Source organism: Haemaphysalis longicornis, unplaced genomic scaffold, assembly GCF_048455015.1.
Source record: "Haemaphysalis longicornis isolate Haplotype H1 unplaced genomic scaffold, Haemaphysalis longicornis Haplotype H1 scaffold_3, whole genome shotgun sequence".
NCBI classification, from domain to species: Eukaryota; Metazoa; Arthropoda; class Arachnida; order Ixodida; family Ixodidae; genus Haemaphysalis; species Haemaphysalis longicornis.
The window spans coordinates 74,126,899-74,147,798 of record NW_027526335.1 but is presented as its reverse complement, the minus strand read 5'-3'; the positions used below and the strand labels follow the sequence as shown (position 1 = coordinate 74,147,798).

At 44.8% G+C, this 20,900-nt stretch overlaps 1 protein-coding gene across 1 annotated transcript in view; it reads right to left on the bottom strand.

The window, feature by feature from the left end:
* Window positions 1-10,574: 10,574 nt before the first annotated feature.
* The window catches only part of LOC144174636 (lysosomal alpha-glucosidase-like), a 78,170-nt gene continuing 67,844 nt past the window's right edge, over window positions 10,575-20,900 (bottom strand). The window contains exons 16-20 of the mRNA XM_077703422.1: window positions 18,761-18,960; window positions 18,104-18,192; window positions 13,849-13,907; window positions 13,610-13,756; window positions 10,575-10,739 (exon numbers count right to left, since the gene is read on the bottom strand). Of these exons, the coding sequence (XP_077559548.1) occupies window positions 10,677-10,739; window positions 13,610-13,756; window positions 13,849-13,907; window positions 18,104-18,192; window positions 18,761-18,960 (558 nt within the window). The 3' untranslated portion in view covers window positions 10,575-10,676. The remainder of the gene's footprint in view (window positions 10,740-13,609; window positions 13,757-13,848; window positions 13,908-18,103; window positions 18,193-18,760; window positions 18,961-20,900) is intronic.

The window sequence follows — 20,900 nt, the reverse complement described above, 5'->3', positions numbered from 1 at the left end:
CGAAAGATAAGAAGGGCGTGCGGAGATTTTTCGGACTATGCACATACTGCAGACGCTTCGTCGCAAACTTCGCCCGCATTGCAGAGCCACTCATCCGCTTGACGAAAGATAGCACCCCTTTCAGCTGGGAAAATGCCCAAGAAACAGTCTTCTGCGAGCTGCAACAATGCCTGCAAAGCCCGCCTGTGCTCGCGCATTTCGACGAAAACGCCGAAATGGAAATGCAGATGGACACCAGTGATATAGGCTTGGGTGCCGTCCTCGTACAAAAGCAAAGCGGGTGCGAGAAAGTAATCGCCTATGCCAGCCGTGGTCTGTCCAAGGAAGAAAGAAACAACTCAGCCTCTGAGAAAGAGTGCCTCGCTATTATACGGGCCCTTTCAAAATTTCGCCCATACGTGTATGGAAGACCATTCAAGGTTGTGACAGACCACCATGCGCTGTGTGTGCTCGCCAATTTGAAGGACACCTCTGGCCGTCTTGGTAGTCTATAACGTTACAGTAGTCTATAAATCAGGGAGGAAACACTCCGACGCCGACTGCCTGTCCCGTGTCCCCGTCGACCCACCACCACAAGACTACGATGAAGACAGCGCGTTCTTCGAAGTCGTGACTGAGAGCGACCTGGCCGCCCAGCAGCGTGCCGACCCCGATCTACGCGTCATGATCGACTACCTCCAAGGATGCAACGTCGCCGTCCCCAGGGCCTTCAAACGCAACGTACCTGCATTCAGCCTGAAAAACTCCGTCCTGAGTGAAGAAGAATTCCAGCTCCGAAAAGACAGCGAATTATCTTCTTGTCATCCAGGCAGATCTTCGTGACGAAATTTTGAAAGCGTGCCACGACGACCCATCTTCCGGACATCTCGGCACAGCTCGCACAATTGCGAAAATTAAGATGAAGTACTACTGGCCCCGCCTTGCACCCGACGTCGCCCACTGCGTCCGGAGCTGCCGTGACTGCCAGCGACGAAAAACGCCTCCGCCGAGACCCGCCGGACTTCTGCAGCCGATCGGCGTCCCATCTAGGCCCTTCCTACAGATTGGAATGGACCTTCTGGGCCCGTTCCCTAAATCCAGATCCGAGAACAAGTGGATTGTTGTAGTGACAGACTACACGACGCGCTACGCAGAGACCGCCGCTCTTCCGAGGGGGACTGCACAGGAAGTCGCAAAGTTCTTCATAAGCTAAGTTGTGCTGCGATATGAAGCCCCGGAAGTCCTAATCACGGACCGCGGAATGGCCTTTACTGCGGAGCTCATGCAAGGGATATTACGCTACAGCAACACGGATCACCGAAGAACGACGGCGTACCACCCCTAAACGAACGGACTAACGGAACGCCTGAACAAGACAATCGCGGATATCCTGTAAATGTCCTGTAACGGCCGACTACGATGCTCGACGCCATGCTTCCGCACGTAGAAGACGACGACCTCAACGCCGACGCCCAAGGATACCTTCAGCGAGCGGAGGAGGCCCGCCAGCTGGATCGAGTTCGTACAACGGACCAGCAGCTGGTGGATGCCGGGAGCTACAACCTCCAACGCCGAGATGCCGAGTACCACCCTGGGGATCGTGTGTGGGCTTGGACTCCCATCCGTCGACGCGGACTAAGTGAGAGGCTTCTGCGACGGTATTTCGGACCCTACCAGATTCTACGACGTGTCGGCCAAATTACCTACGAGGTGATCCCCGATGGTGATTCCGGAACATCACGACTACGCACGCGGCCCGAAGTCGTCCATGTGGTTCGCTTGAAACTTTACTATGCAAGATGACGGACTTTTTTGTTGTTGTTGTTTGGACTGTTTTATTGCACACAGCAAACCTGTGCGCAATGGCTCTGCCTGCACGACAGCTCTCGGAGAAGTGCACCCAGCGGAGCTCAACGGGTGCTCTTGTCTGGTCGGCGAACAAAGCACCCGGAGGGCCGAAATCTCACTTCGCTTCATGGCTGTTTGAGCGTATCGCCAGCAGTTGCGTCGTCGTCTGCTACGGAGCTATTTTAAAAGTTTCTAACTATATAACAAGGCATTTTGAAGGGCCATCAATCATGCCCCTGTTGATTTGGTAGCACTTACTGTACTTTCAAAATAAATTTGGACGAGGTGAAATTTTCGTGCAGTTGGCCTTTAACCGCAGCTGAGCGGTCTTTTGAGTTTTGCTGCGTGTTCTACGTTTTGAATACCGCAAATAAATTTTGCTGACTCTTTCTTTAATTTTGTTGACAGATCACGACGTTGGATGTAGGCCTGAATTATTTCGACGATGTTTCTGAGGAGTCTACCGCCACACAGAGTATCCTGGTTTAGTAATGGCTGTGGCGTTACTGGGCGAAGCTGTAGAGCACCGAAAAGTTCGGTGGGTTTTGGATCTGTTTTGCAGCCTTCAACGCAATGGCTCGAGCACACCGGATTTTTCACTCAAGCAAAAATGCCCACGAATAGGAGCACGGCTTGCGGGGATGGTGACGATGACTGTGTTTTGGGGTTTCACGCTGCATGTAGATCTGGTCAAATTCAGTTTATGTTTAACTGTGGCACATGAAAATAAATATCAATACATGCAGAATTTCTCTCGGAATGTCTTCTTAAAGCATTGCAAGAATTTGGAGAAAAGAAGCGCTGTTCTTCTACCAATGCTATAACGTGTTTGACAGCACTTGTGATAGCAAGCCAGAAAGCTAGATGGGCATAACAAAACTTGTTGAGCCAGTTGGTTCATGCTTCACTGGATAAAATCAAAGGGGCGCTAAACACGCGAAGACGACTGTCTTTGTCTGTTTAGTGTCCCCTTTTATTCTTTCCGGTGTAGATGGGCAATATTATACTCCAAAACCGTGATTAGCAACCAAAAAATGCTTCGCACTAGAATTAGGTTTGTTGCGTAATACTGAAAAAGGCGAGAGATCACAGGCTGTATAAGTAACTGTTAACCACTGTGGACAGCCTTACACCTTGTGGCGTATTTAGTCCCGATACGCTAGGGGCGGCAGGTGCCGGTACCCGAGTGGCGTGTGCGCATTCGTTCAATTCCTCTCGGGGCATGACCACCGATTGGACACGGCGAGTGCATCAGTTGGAGGGGAATACGGCTTTCTCACAGAGCCCATAACAACCCACAATGCCCCCAAGTGGTCGATTGAGGTCCACCGGCGATGCAGGGAGGTGGAGAGCCCTGTGCAGTGCAGGGGCATGGAGCATAAGTCTGCCCTCGACTTCTACCATCGTCACAAACAAGAAATTTCCACTGTCGACCTCTATGAAAACAGTGTGGTCTGCAGCCTCCTGTTCGAGGCGAGGGCAGGAGCACTTCGCACCCTCGTCTACCGCAGCCGCTTCGACAAACCATTGGGTGCACCATGTGCCGACTCTATGGAGGTGGTGACAAGCTGAACGTGAGAGAGCGTGGTGGGGAGGCCGGGCACATCCCGACACAAAACTCTGCGGCTACGGCAACGAAACAGCGGCTGACTCAGTGGTGGACCATTGTGCTCGAGGCTGATTCAGGCAAGCAGTTTGTGTTGGTCGGTTGGTTCGACGTTTTCAGATAGGATCTTAACCAGAGTGTGTCTGCTCACCTTCGCGTGCAGATCACCATGCGTTTGCCGTGAAACAACTCTCTTCGACAACTTTCGTCTGTTTTTATGCTCCTCTCGCGAACAGTGTGCGTGTGACTGTATTCGCGCGTGGATCACCGCGCGCTCACCGTGAAACAACTTTTCAATAACTTTCTTGTGTTTTATGTACCCCTGTGTGTGTGCGTGTGCGTGAGTGCCTGAGCGTGTGCGTGTGCGTGTGCGTGTGTGTGTGTGTGTGTGTGTGTGTGTGTGTGTGTGTGTGTGTGTTTTGTAATACCGGCTGGGACACCCCTCTGTTGTTCCCCCGCTACAAAGGGTCAAACCACTACATCATCACCAGAAGCAGCTGCGGAGATTGGTGGCCCACCTCGCCGAACCCACGCATTCGATCCGGTCTTGGGTGACCCTCCTCGCCATGCCGCCGCACGCATGCGCAGTCGGGTCCAGATGTCCGGCCACCCTAGCGTAGCGTACGCTAGCCGCAATGATAAAACTCCCAAGTATAGGCCGTGGACCACCGCAGAACACCAGTTGCACAGCTCCTCAGCTCCCCAGTGGTGGGAGAGAGGGGTGGAAGAGGGAGGTCTTTATGGCCACGTCTGCAATGCAGCAGCTCCACTTCTGTCTTGAAGCATCACATTCCTCTTTTTGTTTCCTGCAGCTGTCACCCCTTGTAGACGCAGTTTTTAAAGCAAATCTCTTTGCCTCTACCCCCAAGGATTCTTTCGCGACTGTTGGCGTCAACAGAAAACTCGCGTGAACAAATAAAAGAAGTTACTGGCACCGCCAGGAATCGAACCTGGAACTAATAGAGTAACAAAGCCAGAGCCAGTTGTCTTACCAATTTAGCTACCAGCCCACGCGGAGACTGGGAAGACAAGTGGTGCACTCACCAAGCACATCTACGGGTTTATCCCCAGCATTCTCGCTGAATGCCACACGATAGCGATTGAAGGAAGCTCACACCAACCAATGGCATCTCACTTCTACTACGCCAATGTGCTAAAGCTTCCAGTGTTCACGTTAAAATTATCGTCTCTTTGTCGTCCACGCTCACGCCAAACGACACCTCAAGGAACACATTCAAATACTCCTTTATGGCCAGGCCTTCCCTCCAAGCCCCAGCATCAAAATCCTGTGCCTACATCTTCAGGCTAACACTAAGAGTGACGTATCCTTGCAGCGCCTCAAACACAGCATCAATGAAATCATAAACATGATCAGACGAGTTGCCACTAAGAAGTGTGGCCTCAGGGGATCCCATACCTTTCGATTAGTTCAAGCTTTTGTCCTCTCGAGAAGCACTTACGCCAACCCCCTGTCTTCTACTCGGCAAGGAGGACACAAAGATGCTTTATATAATGATTAGAAAGGCGCTTGAGCAAGCCATTCGTCTTCTCATGAATGCGTCCACAGAGAGGCTGCCTAGCACGGGGCTCTACAACACGGTGGAAGAGCATAAAGAGGGCCATCCTTCTATTCAGAAGCTCCGAATGAGTGAAACTGCGGCGGGTTGCCGCATCTTTAACCATATTGGCTGGTCAGCACAGAATGTCACTCCGCTTGATGTACTCCTGGACTTTTGGCGACAAGAACTAAAGATGCTCCATTTGCTTAGAAATATGAATCCATCACACGACGAAGGTCGCCGACAAGCACGCGCTCAAGCGCTCAACACCACCCTCGGTGGGGCTCACGCAGTTATCTACACAGACGCCTCCCAACATCAAGGGCAGCAGTACGCCGTCATCGTGGTTACCTCCACAACCAACCTTCTTGCTTGTGCCTCGCTCAAGACCGAAGACATGACGGCAGCAGAAGAGGCAGCCATCGCCTTGACTCTCACTCAACCAGGGGTTCGCAAGGTAGTCAGCGATTCCCAAGCCTACCGGAGCTACCTGTCGGGTTTGGTGTTCTGACCTACACTGCATGTGCTAAGAAACCGTTCCCCAAATGGTTCCATTCAGCTCATCTGGACACCCGCTCACGTTTCTATGGGGGGCAACGAATACGCCAACCAACAAGCCTGGGGGTTTTCCCCCGTGCTATGCAGCTGCACGAGGACAGTCACCCGCTTGTCTCGTTCAGGGACATAACCCGGCATTATCGCCTTCAGAGACAGACCCTACCTTCGCCTTGCCCTGACCTTTCCATAGAACAACAAACTATCCCACGGCTCATACAATCCGGCTCCTTCCCACACCCGACGTGTCGTCACTTAATGCACCCGAATTTCTACGACGCTGAACGTAAATTTTGCTCAGAAGTAGGAACACGCCGATAAATAATCGGGGTGCGCGACTTTAGCCCTGAGCATCCTCCTCTCTTTCCGTCAACTACCGAACAAGAGCAATGGAAATGCTGCTGCCAAGCCCCTCTCTACCTACCCAGCTTCAGCTGGCTGACAGATCACAGGCGGCGCGGTCTGAATATTGGCTCCAGTGAACAAGGAACCACTTACCTGGACCGCACTCTAGGCCGTTCAGAAATCTTAATAGAAGTATTTCCTCCTCCTCTTGCTCCTCCCCGTCCTGTTCCCCCGTCTCTGCCGCTGATCTCGTCGCCTCCGTCCGTCACGGCCGAGACGGAGGAGTGAGATCGTCTAACACCGGGTTTTAGTTTCCTTTTATGTTATAAACAAAAGTTTCCACTCATGTGCTACACCAATACAAATTAACCAACCACCGTTCGGGCACCATGCATTAATTTAACCTTACCAAGAACATCTCTTTGAAGTAATAGAGTTTGTGGTTAAGTGCATTTCACTTCTCTTTGGTTTTACGATTTGTAGAGCGACGTGAGTGAATTTAAGTAACGTCGCATGGGTAATGGTTGTGGGTGGCATTTACAGCTTTGCTTTCCAAGCACATTCACATGGTGGATTGACCCGAATTTCTTAATGTATGTATGTGGTTATTTTAATATTCAGTTTCATCTATTTTAATCGACTATATCGTTCACCCCAAATGTGCCCAAAAATTAATTTGTGCTAAAAAATGTTTCCTTATGGAGGAATAAGTATGTCTGTTTTAGGCTTGAATATATTTTTGGTTTGCGGCCTCGTTCACCTCTGAACATAAGTCGACCGTAGCAGACCAGTATTCACCGAGCAAACAAGTTCATGAAATGTCTTGTGTTTCCAAAAGATTGTTCCTATCTTGATCACCAAGGCGCTGATGACTGGGCTCTACATAATGGTGCTAAACTTCGCCGTCAACCCGGACCTTGTTGAACTCGCCCTGGTGAACCAGACGGAAATTTCAAGTGTTCATAGCCACCGGGCTTTGAGTGGTAGTGTCGCAATCGTTAACGCCCTCATAGACTGACTGCAGGGAAAGAACTGAAAAATATTGGTTTTCCTCTTTGAATTGATCACATCAAGCGCAGTCAGTTCAATCTCAGTGCACTCTTGAGTATTGGGGAGGCTGCAGGATAAGCTGTGTGCTTGAGTTCCGAATTCGGATATTTAGGGTGAGCAATCATGCCTGTTTCCGGGTCTTAAGATTGCTGGACCATTTGAGCCAAGTGTGCCGGTGTGAAATTTGTGCACACTCTCAAAGCCTGTATTCCATCAAACATGCTTGCATACAGTCCACGTGTGTTACCTTCAGCGACGTGCTTCTTCCTGAGACGTGCGACTGTTGCATGCCACTATACGCACGGCAAGAGATATCGAGACATGCTTTGCATCTAATGCTGGGTTGAGTCCCTTTCCTTTGGATTATTGTAGGGCATCATGAAGCGTATATAATATCGTTTAAACTTATACATCTAGCTATCTTGCATGCTTTGTTTCTATGAATGTACGTTTTATGCATTGTGTGTTTATGGGAGCACAAGTGCTTACCAAGTTTCGCATTCTCAAAATACGCGAGAAATAAAACTGAGGAATGTAGGTCTACGCGACTTCATTGATTCTTGGTTCAGATAGCATTTCCGTGCAGTCAACAGCTTCCTCTGTATTTTTTTTTTGCTAACTAGGCGAATTGTGCTAACTAGGTGAACTGACACATCTACACCATTTTTTGCATTTGAGATTTCTCCAATCACTATCACATGCGCCCATACAAAGCAACACATGTCATTCTATCAAAACGGGTAAAACGCTTTTAAAGAGCTGCATCTGCCAGTGTGGACTTGATAGTGGTATCTCTGCTCGCCAGAAACTATGCAACTTGTGGTCTATAATTAAGCGCGCGGAGATATTTACATCATTTGCTGCTTTGAGATTTCTCCAATCGCTATCACATTCACCCATACAAAGCAAGACATGTCATTCGATCAAAACGGGTAAAACGCTTTCAAAAGGTGCATCTCGAAGCGTGGACTTGATTGTCATATATCTGCCCAACAGAATTGTTGGTTGCACTCAAATAAACTTACTATGAACAAAAAGTTATCTACTCAAATAAAATTACCATGGACAAGACAGTTATAGTACAGCAATTGATACAGTGCGCGAACTTGAAAAGAGTTTGAGATGTATGTGTGCCCAATCAACATGCCACAAATACGCAATCTTAACATAGGTGTGCGTGCCAGTCATTTTTCTAAACACGTGTCGCATTCGTACAAAACACGGTCACCTTTCTTTTGACTGTAAAGCAATTAATGCAATACCTACAGTATTCGGGTTTTGTTAAATGAGCCAAATCCACAAACTGAGACTGAGGTAAAACTGCACTGACGAAAAAAAACTCGGCAAATTTCCATTACCAAAAAGGTGGCAAGAAAATAGGTGAGATAACGCCCTGCAAATGTACCCAGATGGTAGTTCGTACCAAAAATGAGCCAGATCCTGTGTTGCGGCACAAATCAAAATGAGTCAAATCCATTTGCCTAATGGGAGTTCACAATTTTGACAAGACTGTTGAGACTGTTTCGTGGTAGTCTCCACTAGCCTTTTTTTTGCTTTTGGGAGCTGGCTTATCATGAATTCAGACCGCAATTAAGAGATCGGTGAATGAGCTGTCTCCAGACGTCGACAGAAAGTGAACAGAAGAAGCTTGGGAACGAAATGAAACTGAGAAATGTGAAACAATAACTTCATCACTTCCCCCCCCCCTACGGAGTAAATCTGGATATTAATATTATGTTGATTCCCATATTTACCGCGTAATACTTAAATAATTAACCGTCGTATTTATTCCATGTAAAATGTCCCCTTTGTGGGTACGAGCCACTGCATTAAGGTGAGCGGGCTTCTTTTGAGCGGGCTTCTTGTGAAGCATTTTTGGAATTTTATGGCAATACAACGAAGAGCTTGCTCACTTTGTGAGCGTCTTCAGGCATGCCCAAGAAAAAAAAAACCAATGGAAGAATTCAAAATGAGCTGCTAATTTTGCCAACACGACTCACTGGCTCTTCATGTATAGTTATACTGTTCTTGAAGTTCTGTGGCACATGTTTAATGTATTTAACATGAAAACTCCATCGTATCATGTTTCCAAGTTCATTGCAATAAAATTTTTATAAGAATGCCGGACCAACTTAAATGTTTCAATTCAGTACGAGCCAAATTCAAACTTATCATACTAATGTTGCTCAAATTTATCGCATATTTTTTAATTACTTGTTGCCAACAAATTTCTGTAGCTGTCATCGAAAACATGTCATTGAATAGCTTAGACAGCATTGTATTTACGTCCAGTAACAAACTTACACTTTTTCCTCAAAATCGCTTTAGGTGGACTTAAGTGGTCTTCCTTTCAGCTAATTATTAGCTTTCCTAGAAAACTTATATCAGTGTGCTGTGTTTCTTGCAGTGCATTATCTTTTTCGCCTTCTATTGTTCACCTGCAGCACCTCATATTTTTGCTGAGCTCCACGGTGGTCTCAACAAATTAATCATTAGCGGAGGTGTGCGAACAGACTTAACTTACAAATATGCAAGCGAATGACGCGACATTCTATTTGGCTTCAAATCAAATATTAGTTAAAAGTTCGAGTAAGGTTTTGGAGTACTTTGAAATTCAAAAACATGCTCACCCCGCCAGCGGTGATGTGCTTTCCTGCAGTGCTCTGGTAAAATGTGGCCAAACGGCAAGAAAAGGTACTTTGAAGATATACTTTTGCAACTTCTTGACATGACAGTGATTTTCCTAATGAATGTTGCGTTCTGCTTTACAGCATTTTAAAACAGATTTTGCATCACTTTTTTACAACTATGATGTAGTTGGTTTCATGCAAGTTGATATGCATGAAACGGCAACACTGTTGACAGGAAGATTTCGAACTCTGAAGGCAAGGACTCCACCAAAAAACATAGGGGGCAGTCTGTCACTAGTCGATGTTTTCAAGACAGCGTGGAATGATGAGGCGGACAACATGCACTCAAATGTAGAGCCCACTTACGAAAAGAGCTTTAGTGCTGCATAGATGTTGTTTTTGGAATACGGGACTGCCTGGCAGGGACAGGCAGTTTAGGATGTCACATATTACTTTTCTGCACGTGCTGCACCGGACTTTTCCGAGTTATGTCGTTTGTTTAGATTAACTGTTCAAAGCTTGCTTCAGGATTTGGCATCTAGAAAAATGTTTGAAGTTTGCTTTAATATTTGCATGATCGCTATTGCATACATCCATCCAACATCATTTAGCCTCACAGCCTACCATCTAATTTCACCTACCATCATCAAAACGGCGCTCCGTAGTTTGCGTTACCATTGTGCCCCAAAACACAAAACACATACAGTAATTAGGAAAAAGTAATACCTTGAATGAAGCATTCGTCACCATGGTCGCTGCTTACTCATTTTCGGTGAATTGGACTTCATAATAAATGTAAACAGGTATTCTTTCTCTTTTTCTATGCTTATTTTATCAGCGGGGGCGTGAAGAATTTAGCTTGGAGAAAATTCAGAGACACGTGGTTCAAGCAAATTTGACGCATGAAAGCCCTGGCCTTGTTTTGTCAATACCTAATAAAACATACTTAGAGAGTTTGTGTATGTACATGGAAGCTATTTCAAAGATTTCAAGCAACATAGGTTTTTGCGCTTGTTAAATTTTTATATAGACCAGTACACAAATATTTATTTCTCCACTGGGCGCACGTTGTTCTGCTGTTCTTGCGAAAGTCAGATGTGTACCTCACGACCAGTTTATCACGAAGTCACGGTCCAGACGCTGTCCAATTCCAAGCAAAATGAGAAACTGAATCAAAAGAGAAGAGAGACATGAGCAAATGCAAGTTGTAGAAGGAGATCAAAAATTGTACAGAAATTAAGAAAATTCAGAAATTTAGCTATGAGAATTGAAATAGGGGGATTTTTTGGTTTGAATTTTGCAACATTTATTTTCTTTATTCTTTACTAATAAGCTATGCTCACACTCTTGTAGCACTTAAAAGTCTTATTCATGCCAATTAGGTATTTTGGTGCGGATAAAGGTTTAAGAGGGTTAGTGCTTTTTAGTATTTTTGTGTTTGCTTGTTTTGGTGTATTTTTTTGTTTTTGTCGCAATCGTGATGTCGTGGGGCCATGAGATAGGCCGTGGGCCTCTGTTAGTTTAAATTTTCTTCTTTGTGTTTTTTTTTTGTTTTCCTTCGGCAAATAGTTTTTATTTGCAATGTTATAAGAAAAAAATGTTGACATTGCAAGTGATGCATTTTTGTACAACGACAAGCTGCATATGGTTCAATCAAATTTGACACACGAAAGCCCTGGGCATGTTTAGTCAATACCTAATCAAATAAAAAAAACATGCTTGAAGAATATGTCTATGTACATGAAAGCCCTTTCAGAGAATTCAATCCGTAGGTTTTCGCGCTTGTTAAATTTGTACATGGAACAGTACACAAATATTTATTGCTCCACTTGGGGCCTTTTCGGCGAATTTTTAATATTTCTGTTTTTCGTTTCTTAAGTTTTTGCATATATCATGTGAGGACGGTGGGTCAGGTAGACCTTTGTGATTATGTCAACCTATGTTCAGGCATTCTTGATTTTGTGCAATTTTTTGTTTCTTATGACAAAGATTAATGCTTATGCGTTACACAATACACCTACTCAAAATGTATACATAGATGCTCGCGATGCGGTGGACCAAAAGAAACTTGATTGACCAGAAAATCTCTAAACGGCGGGCTCTGGTTCCAACTCTGCACGGTGTGCCACCCAGGAGGGCATTCTGATTGGCTAATTGGTTCTGATTGGCTAATGACTCTTAACCTTTCTAAAACAAAGTGGATGTCATTCACCCGTTCCTCAACTAGAATTCCAACTACATATTTCCTGAACAACAATACCCTTGAACTGGTTTCTACTTACAAATACTTTGGAGTGCATTTTCAATCAAATTTAAAATGGCATAACCATATTAATCAAACGCTCGCATCTGCCAATCGTACACTAGGCGTAATAAAACATAACCTAAAGCAGGCACCATCACACATTAGAAAACTTGCATACCTCACTCTCATTCGCCCTAAAATTGAATACGCATCTGCCATCTGGGATCCAAGTCAAGAATACATTATGCCTGATATTGAATCCCTGCAAAACCGTGCTGTTCGTTTTTTTTCTGATTATTCCCCATACGCAAGCGTCACAGCGCTGAAAAATCGCGCGGAGTTGGCTTCATTATCACTTCGCCACCGGCATGCTCGCCTAACACTTTTTCATAAACTGTATCATCATGAGCGCCTTCGTGACGATTTTTTTCACTCACCCACTGTTACATTTCCACGGCGCGATCATTCTTGTAAAGTTAAGCGCACCACTTGCCATTCATTTACGTTCGCAAACTCATTCATTCCGCGCACAATAATAGACTGGAATAACCTACCACAGCACATTGCCACAGAAGCTAACCTAACAAAATTTCAAGACTTTTTAAAAAATGAAGTGATCTAATTCTGTTCTTGCTTGCATATATTGACCTTTTTATTATTTTTTTATTTTTTGCTGTGATGAGCTTGCCTTGTAGTTATATCTTTTTTGTAGTTGTGTATTTTAAAAATTCTTATTGCTTGTATTTTTTGCTACGTTTGTAATTTATCATTCTGTTAGCACCCATTCATGCTATGTTCGATGTATACGCATGCTCCCCCCTATGTAATACCCTCCTACGGAGGGCCTTTAGGGGTACCTGAATAAATAAATAAAAATAAATAAATAACAGTTGAAATTGCAACACCCTGTGATCTGTCGTACGTATGAAGTGAATTTTTCACTGGGGCCAGGTATCGCGAACTCGTATTCACGAGTTGGCGTAATTAAAACAGAACATTAAAAAATTTCGCCAAATTAGCTCTACTCGTGTGGGTGTCAAATAAAATAGCTTCCGTGAGCATAGTGGTAGTACACCAATAATTTCCGAATGCATGTCCCCCTGGACTGCTAATATATCAGGTTCAACGATGGGGGCGACAGCTTTTTAACCAGTTTCGACTTCAGCAAGCATTTCCTTAATTTATAATGTGATTATGCACAGTTTTATTCAGGATTAGACATCCCACATTTTTTTTCGTATCGAGCCTCAAGTTTCTGAAAGTGTTGCCAATAGTGCACTGTTTAGTTGAATTGGTGATTCTCTGGTCCCCCTCGCAAATGGAAAGAGCATTTCTAGCAAGAAATCATAACTTCCAGCTTCATTTCTGACTAGATTGATAGAATCTAGCTTAAATAGACTGCTTCTACCTAGAAAAATTCTTGGTCTACCTAGAGACGAGTATTTCTAGCTTCCAGGTTTTTTTTTCTTCCAGCTGGACTGACAAACGCTAGTGGGAACTAGCTGCCAGCCGGAACAAAATCTCAATGCACCTAGAAATGAGCTGGAAACAATTTCTACCTAGAAACCCTGCCTATTTCTCGCTAGAAATATTTCTAGCTAGAAGAAATTTCTGGTTTAATAAATCCAGATAGAAAAAATACCATTTTCACCTGGGGCGGCAGACAGGCATTCGAATTTTCATTTTTATTCTAGTCGATCGTCACACAATCATAGCGAGTGTAGTTTACTTGTTTGTTAGTCGGCCGCAGCCATTAGTATAATGACGCAAAGTCAGCTGCCGTTGAACCTACCTGTGATTCGGAATTATAAACGAATTGGATCCTCCGAGTACCAATAGTGATGTTATTGGGTGGCCGTGTGACCCCACTGACCAAAACTTGACCCATGAGTGGCTTCTCGCTGAATCCATTCATGACGACTGACACAGATACCACGACCTGCAAAGACGTGGCTGTAGATATTTTGCGAGGAACGGAAAAGACGGGGAGCCAACTCTACCAAAATATGGGAACATTCAATTCAAGTTCACCTTTTCATCCCAGTTCGACAAGAACTTGTAAAGGTTGTACTTTTTCTCTTCTATGGTATCTGGAATAAAAAAGGACAATTAAGCATTTGAGTCTCTATATATACAGGGTGTTTCAGGTAACACTTAAGTACTTCAAAAATAAACTTTCGGAGGTAAAATTGTTTTTCTTGTGCGAAGTGATCAAGGGCCATAGCAGACGCAATAAAACGAGCTGCAATTGCTTTTTAGCACGACAATTAACTACTACTTGTTAATTACCTTTTTATTTATTGCGGTTACGCATGTGATATGCAATGTGGAAATCGTAGAGGGTCCTCAGTCAACACAACATCCAGTGTAATATTTGCGAAAATGTAATTGCCTGCAGACCCATGGGCTGAGTACTCCGGTCCTCCAGATGCACAAGCTGGGCGGCTCCAAAACACCGCAAAGTCATGCCCACGTGTTGACATCACTCATAGCCAGGCCATGATAAAGTGTGGCGTGAGTGTGGCATGTGAAGTTCTAAGAAAGATCAACACTACGCATGGTTTTGCGGTGCTTTTCAGCCGACAAGCTTCAGATGCGCGAGTCCGGAGGACTGAAGTACTCATCCTATAGGTATGTGGGCAATTGCACTTTTGCCAATCGAATTCTGGATATCAGGTTGACTGATGGTCCTCCACAGTTTTCTCATTACAATCACGTGCCTAACTGCAATAATTAAAATGTTCATTAGCAGGTACTAGTTAATTGCTGCACTACTAGCAAATAGAACTCGTTCGGTTGCATCCGCCACGGCCCCTGATCAACTTCCACAAGGAAAACACTTTTACCGCCGAAAGGATATTTTTAAAATTACTTAAATTCTTCCCTGAAACACCCAGTATACAAGTAATCATATGCAGCCTTTAAGGGAAAAAATCATACTCCATTGTCACAAATTAGGTGATGGATATGCCTGCCTATGCGATCTGCGATCGTTCTTGCCAGATTCTGCTTAAACCACTTAACCAAAGATTCACAAAGTGCGTCCTTTACATGCTAACGCATGTGATACACATATGCAAAAGTAGCACACTAGACATAGGGAAAGGATGGATGTGTTTTTGAAAATAACTGTTTATACAGAAACCTCGAATGGCACGTCCTCCGCCTTTAGATGTCCTTCGGTTATCAAACATGACCCACGGTGAGCTTTCAATGCCTTTAAAGGGGCCATGCACACAAAGCACATCTTTGTTTCATTTGAAAGGTTGCCTCGTTAAAATCATACTGACACCACTTTTAACGTAGGCTTAGCCCAAATAAGCTACATAATTATGAAAAAATGGAATTTCCATATGTCCCTCTTGCTCATTTCCGAAACAGAACGTATGATGTCATTTGCCCTGCTGTGTGATTGGCTTAGGCCCGGCAAAAGCAAACGCAAATATTGCAAGGCAAGCTTGCCGATTGAGCTATTTGCATTGAAATTTTTATAGGAATAAGAATTTATAGAATCCTTTTTATTGCAGTACGAATGGTGGGCTAAACAGTGGAAGGTACGAAAATACACGTAAACACAGAAGTACCGATGCTTACTGCTGTCGGTACTGCGCGCACTATGCTCGTCTTAGCTGCAGAGCACTGCGGCACGTCGGGTTAGTCTAAGACGACACTGGCCGATTGGCTTAAGTGACGGTGTCTTACGTGATCGTATTTGTGAAGTGAACACCATGTTCCACGAAATGAAGTTTTTCTACCTTAACAAAAAACAAGCCAAGTACAAATAGGGTAAAAAACAAAGCAAAGACAGAAAACGGCCCACCGCTGTATGGTTCCGCCATCCAGGTTTACTCACGGTAAACATGCTCCGCAGCATACTTTTTTTGTATAGGTTTAGCTTGGAGACCTGCTTATGTGATGTAATTGCAGATGCCAGGGAAAACACACGTATTGGTGGGAAAATTGAAATTTTAACCTAAATTGAATAATTTCTCAGTGATTACTGCATCGTTTGCTTTCGGACAAGCGCTCGGTGCATTACAAAACACGAAATCTTTTCAACAAAACAAACTTGTATTTTCTCTGCATGGTTCCTTTAGATTACAGCAACCCAGCTGCATTTGGGTCAACCTTGCCACCCAAAAGACATCCAATTTTTAGATGCAAAATAAAGGAAGTGGCAAACTGAATTTCTGACAACGAATAAATGCTCATACACACTGTATGGCTTCGCTCCACAATAAACTCAGAAAAAAGAGCCTCGGGTACGGCGTATGTTGTTGTGACATTGCACTGGTATCTTGGAACCAGTACGTAACAAGATCCTGAATGACCTAATAAAAATCAATGGTAGATACAAACCACAAATATCAAAAAAAAATTCCCCCGCATTTCCCCGAGGGGGAGAATGTGAAAGTGCGAATACACGGTTGTCGGCCCGCTTGCGGCGCTTGCGCTCGGCCCCCGCAGCCCACCGCCTCGCCGCCTTCTCTTCCATCTCTTCCATCGGGTTTGTAGTATCACGTGTACACCACGCAGTTATCAAGCCGCTATAACGCCGCTGAGTCGCCAACGCACGCCGCTGACGACGTAGTTTGAATGCGTTAAAGATATAAGGCGCGTCAACACTGATATCACCGTCGCGACATTGTTAAACGTTTTGGGTCAATCACAGGTAGTGGGGTAAACTGGGGGAAATGTTTGGGATTCTGGCATGGGGACTGGTCTTTGACACCGGATTTTTTTGCCAACGTGAGCTGGGAAACGAGTCCCGTTAAGTATCTAGGGACGCCACTGGAGTGTTACCAGGACAGCGAACCGTATTGGCGTGCCCGAACGCAGGACATACGCGACAGGGCAGAAAAGTGGAAAGGGGTTTTTCTTTCAATGTTTGCTAAAGCGACTGTTTGTAATTTATTTTTTATTGCCAAAGTGTGGTACGTTATGCAAGTGTTGCACTGCTCGCGTTTGAATGTACAGAAAATGCATCGTGCATTTGCTGTGTTTATCTGGTCATCTACATGGGAAAGGTGCAGTAGAGATAACCTTTTTCGACGCGTCAAGGAGGGCGGTCTTGGGTTGTCGCACCTGTTTGTCCGCCAGTTGGTGAATAGGTTCCTTTTTCTTCGCGATACAAGCGATCCTTTTTTGCGAACAGTTTGCCAGGTGCGGCTGTCTCAAGCACTGCCGGAATTTGTCGTATCCAGTTTGCACATACAGGGAAGGGTTTCAGGATATTTTAAAGAAGTTGTCATGTCACTCAGGTTTCTGTCAACTCGTTTTTCGATGGAATATTTGAGTACAGTGTCACGTAGAAAATTATATAAAGATGTTTGCGACAGTCTGTTCCCGATACCACGATATAGAGAACTGTACAAAGAAGGCCCAGGGCAGGATGTACTGAAAAGAGTTAAGCGTATGGCTGTAAAACCGGGGGTGAAGTCTTTTTTTTTCAAACTTCATTCGGGGACACTTACTGTGCAAACATGGTTAAAAGAAAAGGGGTTAGGTACAAATTGTACAGTCAGTGACTGTACAATTTGTAAACAACCGGATAACATAGACCACGTTTTTATACACTGCTGGATGGCGGTTCACTTTTGGGATGTTATGCAGCGAACTTTACACAAAGACTTCCCACTTACCCCGCATGGTATACGGTATTTACCCACACAGAATAACGAAGGAGTCCCCTACGATTTAATAATGCTCCTGGGCCTTCACAGCATATGGAGGGCGCGCATGGCGTGGCTCCATGGTGACGTGGATGCCCGACCGGCCCGGCAGTTTCTGCGGGAGAGTGTCACGCAGTTCGTTGAGGGGCTGAGAGTCCAGCAGCCAGTACCAGATTGGTTGGATTTTTTAGAGCCGTTAATTTCTCTAAAGTGATGATTAAATAACAAAGCCTAGCCGGAAGCACGGCTGGTATGTTAATGTCGGTGTTTGTTGTACCAAATGCAGTGTGGTTATTTTTGTGTTGTAAGTGTGTGTTGATGACTGGTAATAAAAAAAAAAAAAGTCCGTGGCTTGATCGGTAGAGCGTCGCGCTGCGGCCGCAAAGTTCGCGGATCGAAACCTGGCGCCGGATGCTGTTTTTCTTTATAGAGGAGCACTGCGGACGCCGCCGACGCCGCCGACGCCGGCGGTGGATGGTTTGGGGTCGCTTATAAAGTGTATTCACACCACGACCAACTGGTCGTGATTCACACTTAAAATGTTAGTTGGGGCCTTGCTTACACCTGGTTAGAGTGTTTCTGCGAGAGTGATGTATTATTGGCAGCCCGTTTACCTAAGGAATTTCCATCGTCCCAGAAGAGTTCGCCAAAGGCCTTGCCGGTCTCGTCAAGGTTGGCGTACAAGGCTATCGGCTTTTTTTGGCTGCAACAATAACAGAAGACAGTAAGTGGCATGATCTCGCTACACATATTAGAAAGGTATACCAATGGAGCAAACATGCTGGAGTGTCAAATCGGAAATTATGTCACTATACACTCAGAGACAGATCAACACTCTAGCTATGTTGACTCTAGTGTGGCCCTCATTCTATCCTCAGGTACTACTTAAGAATTACAACAAAAGTTGCCGCTGTGCCTCATAACTGCAGCTGGCTGTTCCTACGAGCGACGCAGAGGGCGTTGCTGCGAGTATTTTGAACATGACACTAGTTGTTTCTATGATTTTTTGGCCTTCATCTGCCTATAAATTACTGCAGGGATGGCAACAAAGCTGGTTCCATCGCTTTGACAGAATGATAGACAGCATAAGCTATTGCCGTTCTTGATTTGTATCCGGGTATAGAACTAAAATGGTTACATCAAATTGTGTAACTGAATAAAAATAATGCCAGCTACTAAGGTGGCCTGCGGAGCTTGGTCCGGACTAAAGTAAATCACATGTTGTTGAGTCATGCTGAGCCATTATGCTAGCGATGCAAAGTACGTCTCACATTTCAGAGGTGACCTGCGCTGTTGCTGCTGCGACGGGCACGATGTGTCCTCCACGAAAGAGGAGTGGTGTGACTGGTGCAGTTCCGTTCAGTGCAGCGGGGAAAGTAATCTGTGTACCATTCTGGACGTGAATGCGGCGCACAAGAGAAGGGGAAAACCAAATCCCGGCTGGCACGTACGCTGTCACATCGGTTTGTCCCTGTGCAGAGGCATTCAAACAGGTCAGGTTGACCATGTTGACGGCATAGCCACGTTGGATGTGATGTGCGTATACTTTTTTGTTTTGATTAGATTACCAATCGAGTCTTCAAAAAAAGAAAGCCAGTGAGAGGCAGTGTGGCAGGTGAACGGGAGAACTAGCCAGTGGTTGGACCAGCAAGCAACACAAATATTGTTCCTATCACGTGATGCTGTATGGCATGAGCAAGAAAGCCTTCTTAGATTCTGGCGCTCACGAGTAAGGCAAGTTTTGGAGTGATTGCGACAAACCCCTTGTCTATGCTGCCACTACAGGATAAATAGATACTCAGGCCGTCTGATCGGACTTGAAAGCCAATTTTCAGATACAATGCACGAATACATACCAAAAACAATGAAAAACTAAAACTGCATTGCACATTTTCTAAAAGGCAATGGAGAAAGTCAAGACTACTTCACACATCATGTGTCTTTCTTATCCAAAGCAGCTTAGGACATGCACTGGCTTTCGTATGTGGCTTTAGTATATAGGAGCAATTATGTTTCTGAGAGTCGCAGTAATTTCCCAATAACTTTATTGACACGACAATGGCAGAAATAAGAACCAACTAAATGAAGACAAAATGCAGCTCCCGAGAAGCTGCGCAGTATGTTATGTGCTTATGCTGCGAGTTCTGCCTGAAGGCTGAAGAATGGCCACCATGAAGTGGCAGCTCTCTACCACACATTACAGGCACCGTAGCGGACTGAGCGCAATTGGTGCAATAATTACTGAGAATGCGGCCCTTTAGAGTTCCGATAAACAAATGCACACTTGCAGGAACTTGCAGTAGGAACAAGATTGCAGTGCCATCGGAAGTTGTTTGTTTAGAAAATGAAAGGGAGTAGGAAAATGGGGAAGGAGGCACCGAAGCATGGAAACGCACTTTAAAATTTACAATGCAGTGTTAACAGGCTTGACTTTACTGCACGCGGTTCCTCTGTTGAAAGTTCCTTCCAACAGACCTGCCACTATTGCCTGTATAAAAGCGAATCCACAGACGTCTACGGGTGAACCTGCAGTGCCTGTTTAAACATTTCAGTGGATTTCATGGTGCCTGAACTTTTCCCACCCCAACACCCGTGTGTCCATGCAGCTGGTCTAAACCCAGGCTCGTGAAAACATGGGCTCTGTCAAAGCAAAAGGCGAACACAAAGGCAAGCAAGGTACAAGGCTTGCACCTAAACTTGAGGAACAAGTCCCCTGATGAAGGGCTTCAATCCGACAACCCATGTAAGCTCCACCCCATCCCAGAAATACTGCAACACACCCGTGTATATATATATATATATATATATATATATATATATATATATATATATATATATATATATATATATATATATGTATATATGTATATATGTATATATATATATATATAGAGAGATATATGTATATATATATATATATATATATATATATATATATATATATATATATATATATATATATATATATATATATATATATATATATATATATATATATATACATATATATATAGATTGTCACGTCCGGGACAGGTTTATTTGCAGAACGTTGGCTCTTGAAGCGGAGGGAAAACTGGTGCGCCGATTGTCCAAACCGTCGAGAGGTCCCAGCTTCTTTCTTCTCTTCCTCGAACGTACCCGTTCTTCTTCTTCTTAAGCTTGGAGGATGGAGTTGCTAGATTAGCTTAACTACATTCCACATGCGTGACACTTCCCCGGTCGCAGACGAAGCCCTCTGGGCGAGTCACTGTGCAGTACGGGAGTTATAGCGTTTCAAGCGTGCCACGTGCACAACCTGTGTTTTCTTGCATGGTCGTCCACTTGTGGCTACACGTGATACCAGGTAAGCAACTTCACTCACGCGTTTCAGAACAATGAAGGGACCAACGTAATGGGGAAGGCGTTTTTTGC